This window comes from Poromitra crassiceps (genome assembly GCF_964638095.1).
Source record: "Poromitra crassiceps genome assembly, chromosome: 23".
Taxonomy (NCBI): Eukaryota; Metazoa; Chordata; class Actinopteri; order Beryciformes; family Melamphaidae; genus Poromitra; species Poromitra crassiceps.
This window is the reverse complement of record NC_139639.1, coordinates 16,304,106-16,315,997: the sequence shown is the minus strand read 5'-3', so window position 1 is coordinate 16,315,997 and position 11,892 is coordinate 16,304,106. Positions and strand designations below refer to the sequence as shown.

General features: G+C 49.3%; 1 protein-coding gene across 1 annotated transcript in view; it reads right to left on the bottom strand.

Annotated features, from left to right (window-relative positions):
• The window catches only part of LOC310796991 (disabled homolog 1-like), a gene marked incomplete at both ends in the record, with an annotated part of 26,241 nt that extends 19,984 nt beyond the window's left edge, over nucleotides 1-6,257 (bottom strand). Inside the window, one exon of the mRNA XM_083659257.1 lies at nucleotides 6,188-6,257. Within this exon, the coding sequence (XP_083515383.1) occupies nucleotides 6,188-6,257 (70 nt within the window). The remainder of the gene's footprint in view (nucleotides 1-6,187) is intronic.
• Nucleotides 6,258-11,892: the final 5,635 nt, after the last annotated feature.

Below are 11,892 nucleotides of genomic sequence, written 5' to 3'. Positions count from 1 at the left end.
AGTGGCCTGCGCAAATGGGGGGGAAAAGTATTGGTTAAAACGCAGGCTCTTGTCTTGGCTATGCACACCCTCTCACTAATTCATGAGGGCACCACCCTCTGAAGGGGGAGGGGCTTGAGGATGCTCAAGTCATTAAAGTCTCTAAGTAAGTGAATGTCAAATCTGGGTCTAATTCACACTTGTTTCCCTGCCAGAGGATAATTAGTCGTATATACAGCTGCTGTATAACGTTAACTTACCTCCGAACATGAACTAGACTCGGCCTGGCATGCATACTGCAACCAATGTCGTGGCCGGTTTAAGGATCCATGGAAAGACAGGCTATATAGATCACCTCCCACGGGCCAGTTGCGGCCCGCGGGAACGTTTCTCGACAGGATGTAGGTGTCTTTCAGAGGCTGTAGCGGACTCGGTTTTAAAGCCAGAGTGAAGTTTCTGGTATCAGGTGAAACTAGATGACCTAAGGCATTCATTGGTACCAACAGCATGCTACCCTGTGAACAAGGTGGCTCAATAACGCCCCAAATTTAGGTGAAATCTGGGCTAGGTGGCAGGTGTGTGTGTGTGCGTGCGTGCGTGCATGTGTTGGGTCTCTAAATTGGCCTTCAGTCATCAAAACTTTGAGAACCCCTGCTATTATAGATATATAGCAGTGCCCTTCAACTGGGGGTCCGTGACCCCTACGGGGTCTGCAGAGGTACTGCAGGGGCTCCACCAATTTTTGTCAAAGTAGTTTGTGAAACATTTTAAAATGTATTTTAGACTAAATAAAAAATAATGAGTAAACTCCAAGCATTAATAGGCAATAATAATCTACTTTAAACCAAAATTATTTACAAAGTGAATCTGATGAAGCGATCTGTGAAACACATTGACTCCTTATTGCTTTTTTAATGTAATCTCTTAATGAAAAGAAGTGTCAATCCTGATATCCTCATGTGCGCTGGATTATAAATGTTATTATAAGCCACGCTTAAAATGCAACGCAATTTTTTTTTTTTTAACCGTAGGGGGGTCCCTGCTCTGTTTCTCTATCAACCAAGGGGTCCTTGGGCTAAAAAAAAAAGGTCGAAGACCCCAGATATATAGTAGCCATGATAGAAGCCTGACTTTTTACATATGCCTGCAGCACCGCTCTGCTCCCAGTTTGGAAAAAGCCTGCAGGGCAGAATAAGGCGGGCGGCACTACCTCCTCGCAGCACTACCTCCTCGCAGCACTACCTCCTCGCAGCACCAGATTCAAAGCCTTCTTCATAATTGTATTCTTTTCATTCCCATCCGGGTTTTACTGACTGATACACTCTATAATGTCATGCAAAATGCACGCTGCTCCAATTGCATTTTAAACATCAGCGGTCCAATTCAGCGGCTCTCTCTCAGATGAGCATCGCCAGATGTTCTGTGCCATTTGTTTCTTTGCATAGACAGCGTGCCACTTCACCTAATAACACTTCAGGAGAGATTTAGAGATTTATGCACGGATCCCTTCCCAGCCCCCAAAAGAAATAAAAAATAAAATAAAAAGTAGGCGCTACCGTGCTTGCATACCAAATGAGAGGGTTGATACAGTGGCCTAAGCGTACGTGGCTCGGGGGCCTAAGCGTACGTGCTCGGGGTTCAAATCACGGTGAGCGAGTGCACTGTATTTGGAAGCTATAAAGAGCTGCGGGGCACGCTGTTTCATGTTGTTACACGTTGGAAGAAAGAAGCGGAGAGAGAGGGATGGAGAGAGGGATGGAGAGAGGGATGGAGAGAGGGGCCAGGAGGGAGGGAGGGAGGGCGGCTTCCCGGATTGGACAATTAACCCGAGGTTGAGCGGTCCTCGCGGTGGTTTCTGGCCTGTAAGCCCGCCGCGGCTCACGCTGCGTCTGACCGGCGTGGCCTAAAGGACGGCCGAGTGTATTAGCCTCCTGCACGGCACACAACATGCCCGCCATTGTAGTAGTAGCGGAGTTCAGAGTAGACCGGCCAGGATCCAAATGGAAGGCTACAGTCGGCCACCTGAGACAACAGGCCCGGGACCAGGACCATGGAGAGAACAATTACTGATAGACCCGCTCCATACTGTTTCAGGGCTCGCCTCTGATCGGAGCCGCGCAGCCTCCTCCTCGCCACGCTCGAATGGGGACAGGGAAGAGGAAGGAGGACAGATGGCAACAGATGGAGAGTCAGAAGTGGCCCTCCAGATAGAAGGACTTGGCAACAAGACGTTTTTTGTTGGGGAGCCGGGCATCGAGGCAGCTTAACCTGTGAACCTTTTGAGCGCGTACACATGTTACGCCTGTCTTCCATTCGTCACTGTCCCTGTGCTGTCTGCCAATCTGCCGTACATTATGCTCATTGTTTATCTGTAATGAGAATAATATTATTGCCTGTTGAGATGCGTATCCCCCTACAGGCCATGTGCGGTACCAGCCGTTCTTCTGGCGCGTCTGTGCCCGTGACAAACTATCCTCATTTATTTTTGCATCAGCTAATCAGAGATTAATCCTTTTTTTCCCTGGGTTTCTCTCCCATTTTCTCCTCAATTGTACTTGGCCAATTCCCCCCTGCTGTCCCACCCGTTGCTCAAGCCCCCTCCGCCGATCTGGGGAGTGTTGTAGACTAGCACGTGCTTCCTCCGATACATGTTGTGCAGTCACGAGCTGCTTCTTTTCACCTGACAGCGAGGAGTTTCACCGCCAGGACGTAGCGCGTGGGAGGATCACACTATCCCCCCCCCCCCCCCCTCCCCAGTTCCCCTCCCCCTCGAACAGGCGCCCCGACCGACCAGAGGAGGCACTAGTGCAGCGACCAGGACACATACCCCACCGGGCTTCCCACCCGCAGACACGGCACAAGTGTGTCTATAGGAACGTCTGATCGGAAGCCGGAAGTACCACTGCCGGGAATTGAACCCGCGTCTTCCGTGATGCGAGTGCTTTCACCTCTACACTACCCAGAAGCCCCTGTATCTATCAACCTGTCTCCTGAGGGCCGGTCCCCGTCAGGGGGTAGGGGGCTGATGACTTAAAGGAACAGTAGCCTATATAGAGGTCTGACTAGGGGAAATCTGCCCCCCGCCATCTGCCTCCCCATCATGTGTACTAAATAACATTCATAAGCCTCAGCGAACATGAACAGCGGCGCGTGTTCCCTCGTCCCAAACCCGCACCGATGCACAAGCTCCGCCTCCGACATCAGAATCACGCTGCGCAACTTCGGGAAGTAAACACGAGATGGATGGTTCTGCTTAAATGATGGATCGTTAGAGCAATTACTGAGCTAATGAGGGGTACTGGGCACATCGTCAATGCAGTGGATAGTCCACGGGCTTACATGCAGATATGGATGCGTGCCGGGTGGCGATGGGCAGGATCATTCTTTAGTTAGGGCTCAACGACACTGTCATTACAGTAATGGCGGGGCAGCACGATGGAACAGTAGGATAAACGTACCATCAAATGATTTGGCCAAACATGGCGAATGGCGTTGCATCATTAGCTAATAGCTTTGTGAGGAAGATAGAGTCCGCCGCTGCTGCTGCTGCTGCTGCTGCTGTACGAGGGTAAAATGGTTGGTATTGACTGCTAGACTAGAGTATCTTACAAGCCTGCCAATGCAATAGATATGAGAGGTGACTGGAGATTTAATGTGCTGTTTTCCCCTCCCTCTCTCTCTCTCTCTCTCTCTCCCTCTCTCTCTCTCTCTCTCTCTCTCTCTGCTGTCATGTCCTCCCTCTCTCTGTCTCTCTCTCTTCCCTCCTTTTACGAGTGTCTCTCTGAAATGAATCATTTCTGTGCCCATATTACAGTGGGTGAGCAACAGTTGTTATGGAAATGGAGTAAAGTCATGCATGTAAAGCAAAGCATCGATGGGTGGAGGGGAGCTTCGTCTTCCAGCATAGCAGGCAGACATTGCTGCAGTGAGGCCTGGCGTTCTCCTAACGGTTTGGCAAGGAGGGGACCGTGGAGAAAAACAGACATAGTGAGCGTCCAACATCTCCTCCTTGAATTGGGTCGTGTGCGTGTCCATTTCCTGGTCATCCTACATCTTCTGTGTTCTATTGCTCTGAAAAGGGTGAAGGAGAGCTTTGTGAAATGTGCTACACTGTATAAGAGAGAGGAATAAAAACGCCAAAATACGCAGCACAGAATTCACATGAATGCTAATCTACATTGGCTGCTCCAGTTTCTCCTCAGTCACGTGAATACAAACAAAATGCTAAATGTGCGCCATCATCAGCATGATCCTTGAGAAGGTCCTTCACCTTGGCCCCTCGCCACTTGGCTGCGCCGCATGACAGTCCGCATCCATCTTGATGTTGCCCCCATTTCCATTTATATGGATCTAAATAGCATCTTTGGTGATTGTGACAATGGTCCCTGCAGCACATGTGATTAACACACTGGAGTCGCGGGGCTGATAGCCTGCGCTGATAGCCAGCCCCCCCCCCTCCGGTGAGCCGCACGGCCACGTGTGTAATAGGCCCCTGCATGGCTCTCCTCTCCCCCCCTCCACTTAACTCAAATCGATGGGCCCTCCTCCAGCCCGGCCATTTATCTGAGCGAGCCGACAGAGCCGGCCAAACAGCCACAGAGGACCTGGCCCGCGCGGCCTCGTTACAGCCGGCCCGGAGAAGCCAGATTTACTGGACTGCCGCTGGAGTGGCTTTATTCACGGATGGAGAAATGAAGGAAAAGAGAGGGGATGAAGAGTGGGAAGGTGGAGGGGAGGGGAGGGGGAGGAGCGAGCATCCTTCTCTCCCTCCCTCCCTCCCTCCCTCTACCTCCATCCTCTCCCTCTTTCGTCCTCTCAGCCAATTCAATCCCATTTCAATCTCCCGGTGAACGCTCTGAGGCTGCCTCGGCCTATCACATCACTTATGCTGTTCATCAAAGCGACAGGGTGTGAATTACCCCGTCCATGACACCTAAATCATGGCACTACCAAACCCTGGGGCTACATGGAATAGCTGTTTGCTACATGTGGAGGCCTGGGATGGGGCAGGCGGGCGCTCCTCCTCGGCAGGCTTGACTGAGTGGAGTTTCTCTCCAGGTTGTCCAGCATCACTTGGCTGCATCTGAACATGACTCAGGGACGGTTATATTGCCAGACACCCAGAGGAGCATCCCTACCATATCCAATTTAGTCCTGACTTCCTCTTGCCCTCCAATCCCTTCTCCTTCCCTTGGTGTGTGGCTTGTGTAAGCCAGAGCCGTGTATATAGAAGAGTCGCGACATCTCCATTCACTCCAGTGGACCATTATTTTTACTCTCAAGAGTTCCCGGAAGTAAGGTTCTGGATTAAACAGGGCTGTCCAGTTGCAGCAAAATGGACAGTTTGTGTTGTACTTTGAAAGGGTCAGACGTTTAAAGAATCAAATTGTACATTATCTGCTTTATTTTAGCATTCAAAAGTAGCGCGAGCCCCCTTCCTGGCTATTCATTGGCTACTGAGTCACGCATTTTGGACCTCCGCTGACACCACTCTCTTACTAGATTGCTCTGGTGTAAGTATGCATATGTTTCCTCAGCATAATGCATCAGCCTTAAAGGGATACACCAACATTTTGAGAGCTTAGGCCATTTGCCATAATTGCCTATATTAAAACTAGAACGTAGCACGCGCTGTACTGATGACTGCACACAGCGCATGCGCCACGTGGCAAACGAGGAAGTAAATTCGGTTATACTCCTGTTAGTTCGGTTACTCTTTGGTTAGGTCTCGGTGTGTGGATCTACTATGAAAATTACCGTTTAACGTAACTTCGGATTATTTCATCGCGTGGTGAGTACATTGAGTCACAACATGTGAGTGTTTTTGGCACTGTTGGAATGTGCATTTTGGGCGACTGGACGGGAGTAGGCAAAAATCCCATAGACGGTTATTGTAGCGCTAAGCTATTAGCAAAGAGGGCTCTATGACAGTTTTTACTGCACGCAGATTGAAAATAAAGCTATGTACGTTCTAGTTTTAATATAGGCAATATGGCAAATGGCCTAACCTCTGAAAATGTTTGGCGTATCCCTTTAAATAGTGTATGAACAGTTGTAGATGTCATACACTATGAGCCTTATCGTGCCTTATCTACTGTCAACCGAATTCCAGAGTTGTTTCTTGTACTAATGCGTTATAGCTGGAGAGAAGATGGACTTTGGTAATCAGCTGATAGCAACTGATGCATCTTCAATGTATCTTACGTACCTTTGATCCTCCTCGACTCCCTTCTCTGGCTGGTTTTGACACCTGGCTGGAGCTCGGCCTCTGCTGACATCCTCCACCGCTGAGTCCGTCGTCCCGCTCACAGCAGATCCACCATGGGTTAGCGGCGCGCTAGCTAATCCTCCAACTTCCAATGTCCAATCCCCACCCCCCCCACCCCCCGCCGTCTGGTCCCTCTCACAGCTGCTCTGCAGTGGTTGAGAGAATCTCCTTCAAATCCATGGTTTGAGACGTCTGGTATTCCTCAGTGAACGAAGATCCAGCCTATAGCCACCCCCCCTCCGTCACTGCTGGCCCATGGTGTTTGAGCGATGCCGAATGCCACATGAAGAAAGCTGATCGAACGGTAGAGCCGAGTGATCCTCTCGAGAGCCGTTTCAGATCAGGCTTGACATCTTCTGGAGTGCACCTGAGCTCTCGGTGAAGGTCAAGTATCACATGGTCCACTGGTGCTCTTTACCGAGGGTGCACCTATTGCTCAGCGACTAATTCCGCCCGCGGGGGAAGAGCGCGGCATGGAGGTGGTCAAGTATTGTTCTTCACAGTAGGTCAGGAGCGGACATTATTCTTTGGCGGAATACGTCAGACAGCCCATCCCCGTCACTCGCTCTGAGCACTGCAAGGCAAGGAGACAGGGATGACAGTTAACGTTCAGCTGGGAAGAGGTTAATAATTAACATGACAAACGCACACCCCCTGATCACCCATTAATACACATTAATTCAACTTGGGAGATGACAGGCACTCATTTACAAAATCAACAAAAGCGGTTATTATCTCTTCTGCATCGTCAAGCCTTAATCAGAGGGCCACAAACAGAGAATAGAACAGTGCTCGTGTACAGTGCAGGTCTTTCCTCTTCCGGCTCAGTACGTGTAGCGCCCCCCCTTGGAGGGCACCGGTGGCGGCATGCATGCTTGCTGCTGTTGTTTTATGCGAGTAAATATGAAACAGTGGAGCGCGTCCGAGGCCTCTGTGCATGCAAGAGGCCTCCTCAGAAGACGGGGCATGCAACAGCATGAAAGGAGGGGAAGTAGCAGAGAGCGATGAATGACAGGCTGTTTCAGGCCATGCCGAGAATCCTGGCACAGCCCCACGCCGCGAACTGGAGCCCCCCACATTGTGCTTTAATGCCCTTGAATCATCCACTGCTAACACGGGGGGCAGTGCCAAGCTGGCACCGTGGCTGGCAGCTAGCCCCTCGGGTTGGCATGGCGACGGACCATTGTCGGAGGAGGAGGAGGAGGACTTCAAAAACCCCAAACTGGCCTGGAAAGAGCTGCCGCGCGTCGCACGCACCGGGCGCACATCCTCCCCGCGTGACACATTGTGTGACATTGCGAGTGTGTGTGTGTGTGTGTGTGTGTGTGTGTTTGGGGGGGGTTAGGAACGGGTATGAGGGAAGATCTGTGTGTTGAGTAAACATTCAAGAAAAAAATTCATGTCTGATAAATGGCCTGCATTTATATAGCGCTTTTATCCAAAGCGCTTCACAATCAGTAGGTACATTCACCCATTCATACACCGATGGCGGCAGGCTACCTTCCACATGCAGACTGGAGGAGGCGGGAATCGAACCACCGACCTCTTTTATCCAAAGCGATTAGTGAGCAACCCGCTCTACCTCCTGAGCTACAGCCACCTCTCAGGCGACATTGTTTCAATTCTAGATTTTAAGACACACGACTAGATTAAAGCCCCATTATGTAACTTTGTTACTTCAATATAATAGCTTCATAGTCATTTTGATGGTACAATAACTTCTAATTAATGGCGAATGGTGGCTCTTTCATTCCCACACCGCCCTCCGAAGGCCTGTTCCTGCACTAGCCTATGTATTTTTGGTGGCTATATCGCGGAGCGGCTTGACAGTGTCAAGTTGCCTGGAACTTTTCTTTTTTGGGGGGGCAGGCCAGACAGGAAAAGTGGGGAGAGAGAGGGGATGACGTGCAGCAAAGGACCACGGGTCGGGTTCGAACCCGGGTCGGCCACGCAAAGGACTAAGCCTTTGTGGCACGTAACAGGTGACCCAGCAGGACTGAAGCTCAACAACAGCAAAACCAATGAGCTTGTGGTGGACTACCAGACGAACAGGAGGCCACCTGTCCTGGTTGTTATCCAGGGAGAGGAAGTGATGAGGGTTGACTCATACAGGTATCTTAGGGTCCAAATCAATAAATGTGATTATTAGGTCAACTTAGTGGATTGTAGAATCACGTTAATGAGCATGGAACAGACGGACGTGAGGTCACAGTGACCTTGAACTCTGACCGTTGACCACAAACATCTAATCAGTTCATCCTTGAGGCCGAGTGGATGTCTTGAGCCAAATTTGAAGACATTTCCTCAAGGCCTTCCTGAGATATCGCATCGCAGATGGACGGACGGACAACCCGAAAACACAATACCTCCGGCGGGGCGTAAAAATGTTTTTGTCGCTGCACTAGCGCCTCCTCTGGTCGGTCGGGGCGCCTGGTCGGGACGGAAGGGAACTGATGGGAATTAGCGTGATCGTCTCACGTGCTACACATCCTGCCGGTGAAGCTCCCTGCTGTCAGGTCAAAAGAAGTGGCTGGCAACTGCGCATGTGTCAGAGGAAGCACGGTGCTAGTCTCTGCTCTCCCCAGATCGGCAGATGATGATGGAGCAGCGACAGGGGGGGGGAAATTGGCCGAGTACAATTGTGGAGAAAATGGGGGGAAATCAGGAAAAAAAGACATGTTTTTGCAGTGTACACGCAGTCAAGTGTGCGCCTGCATCGCTGTGTGAAATAATGAGTATCTGGTGTCATGCATGTCGGAAACACAAAACACATTTGTGGTGACAAAAGCAGGCACAGTCAATTCACAGCAGTATCTCTCTCTCTCTCTCTCTCTCTCTCTCTCTCTCTCTCTCTCTCTCTCCTTCTGTGTCCTTCAGCCCTCACCCTCCTCTCATTCCAAAAGTGACTAGTGACGTTGAGACAGTCCATTCTCTTGAACAACAGGTGATTGCAAACGGCGCGTCATTACCGGCTCTCCTCGTGCCTGGCTTCCTCTCCCATGTGTCACCGTGCTAGCTAGCTGCAGCCTGAAGTGTGCTTATGAGGAGGCAGATAGTATGTCATGGCGGTCCAGGCAAAGGGGAACGATCTCACCATAAGTCCGTCTCAAACAGAGCCGCGGAGCGTCGGCGACGGGAGAGGTATGTTTCCAAGTCACAAAGAAGAACCTTATCGGAATGCAATTTTCATCACCGGGGAGGAAAGATACGCCTCATTGTATTAGACGCAAGAGTGGTTTCATGTGATGTACGGCGACTTTTCAAAAAACCAATGCTATCTAGGTCACCCAGACTCCCCAATCTGCTGCTTGTTTCAACAGCTCCCAGTGTCTCGTACCATTTGGGTCAGAGTTAACGAGCATCACTCGTTTCTCCCGATACTCTGAGCTGTTAAGAGTATGTCAAATGCCCCTGACAAAAGACACTCCTTTATTTATTAATTTGCACATTTTAGTATTCCCTTTCTCAACCACAAGGGGCAGCCTCCATGAAGGAAGTCAATTCCATTTCTACAAGGCATGGATCTCTTTATTTCCCTTGATCAATCCTTCTCTCTCTCTCTCTCTCTCTCTCTCTGTCTGTCTTGTCTCTCTCTCTATCTGTCTCTCTCTCTCTCCCCCTCTCTCTCTCTGTCTGTCTTGTCTCTCTCTCTATCTGTCTCTCTCTCTCTCCCCCTCTCTCTGTCTATCTTTTCTGTCTCTATCTGTCTTTGTAAAGGGCAAAAAAAAGAAAATCTTTCACTAATCATCTCAGCCGATGTTTGTTTCCTGCTTGCATCAGAATCTGTGCCCGTAACCGGGTTATTGAACAAAAAGAGGCGTGCTGTGAGAAAGCTTGATGTAATATGACAACTCTGTCTTCTTAAACATTAAGCACATCAATCATGAAGTGAGCCATTGATTTTCCAGGAGCCGACTCGTATCATCTATACCTCCACAAAGTGATCTAGACCTCCCCATGGGACTCGTATAGTCTATACCTCCACAAAGTGATCTAGACCTCCCCATGGGCAACATGCAGGCATATACTGTCTTGTTGTCATGCAGCATAAATACAATGAGATGTGATCTGAATCTTAAAAAACAAAACAAAACAAAAACGTGGAAAATTATTGTTTTCCTCCTTTTTCATTTTCAACTTGTTCAGTACTAACTGTCATCCTACTGTATCAGTCCCATTGGACAATATGTTCCAAATTGACTAACACCATGTTCAATTCTTGGTAGTTATTTAATGAACGCATTAACATTGCAATGGGTAATTAGTTTGCCACCATTAGTTTGTGCTATCAAATTAGATTGTCATTTTGTTATTGGACAGATTCTTCCTGTGCCAAAGGATTTGAGTTTCTAACAACGCAAACGAGGTCAAATCACGAAAGTTGCCATAGCTGCTTAACTATGGATGAAAACGATTCATTCAAGTACGATCAGCTTTCTCAATCCTGTTTACCATCTCAGAAAGGTAATGGGTAATCAAAGAAACACTCGTCGCCTTTTAAATCGGGCCATTCTGGAGTTTCTCTCCAGCTCCGTCATTCCAGTAAGTAACCCTTCCTCCTGGGACTGTCGTTTAATAGACTGCACAATCAACCTCATATTGTGAGACACAAGTGCATCCTGCCGCCGACGAGCAACACAGGTTGAACAGCCATCCATCACTGGCTATGGCCAATTACACCTCTATTCATCCTGGTCCCGACGGAAGGCTCAGTCTGTGCACTCCGGCTCGCGTGCGACTGCAGAGGAGCGAGGAGGAGGAGGAGGAGGAGGAGGAGGAGGAGGAGTGCCCGGTCCGGTCCCCAGATCATCTCCGCCAGTCGCCGCCGGCCAAGTCTGGCGTGGCTTGGGCCGGGAGCCGGGGGGGTGGGGGTGGGGTGGTGGTGCGAGGTTTGTTCGACAGACTGGCTCTGGCGCCCTGCGCCGGTCATCTTTGTTACAAAACGCCCCCCAGCTTTATGTGTTGGGGACAGTGCTGCTGTCACAACCTGGCCTAACAGAGCCTCTGCGAATAGCCCCGCTGCGTTACCTTGTGTCACCTGTGTGACAGCCAGGGCCAAGCGGCAACGCACACCGGCTATGTCCCCCGCATGCCTAATGGCTGCAGAACGGAGCACAGCCAGCCAGCAGGGGCACAATACTCTGTGATAAAGATCTGTGTTGCTTCTGGTGTTTTAAAGCAAGGAAGTTCACAAAAGCGCATCCATCCACACACGTCCAAAAAAACGATAAAGAAATGACTAGGTGCTGGACAGAGGCACTAGTAAACATATAAAAATGTAAAAATCTGCACACTACAAATTGCTTCCAAGAAGATTTATTGGTATATATCCATATACTTTTTTTTTTTTTTTTTACATATCTCCATAGCACACTTAAAAAAAACATACAATTAAAGCAGGTAAATGACCTACAGTGCCTAAACTTAGAGCATGATCAGAACAACTTGAATATCGTACGACTATATCATCAGGTGTGAACCATCATAATGAAATGCAATATCAAGAAGAAAACATCCGAAATAGGAAAAATGTAACCTAAGTATTATTTAGAGGCACCTCTACTACGACTCTAAAAATGTGGTCATATTAAAAATACCACAGCAATGGAAAAAAAATGTAGTAGTGTGTATAACCCACAAGTCAG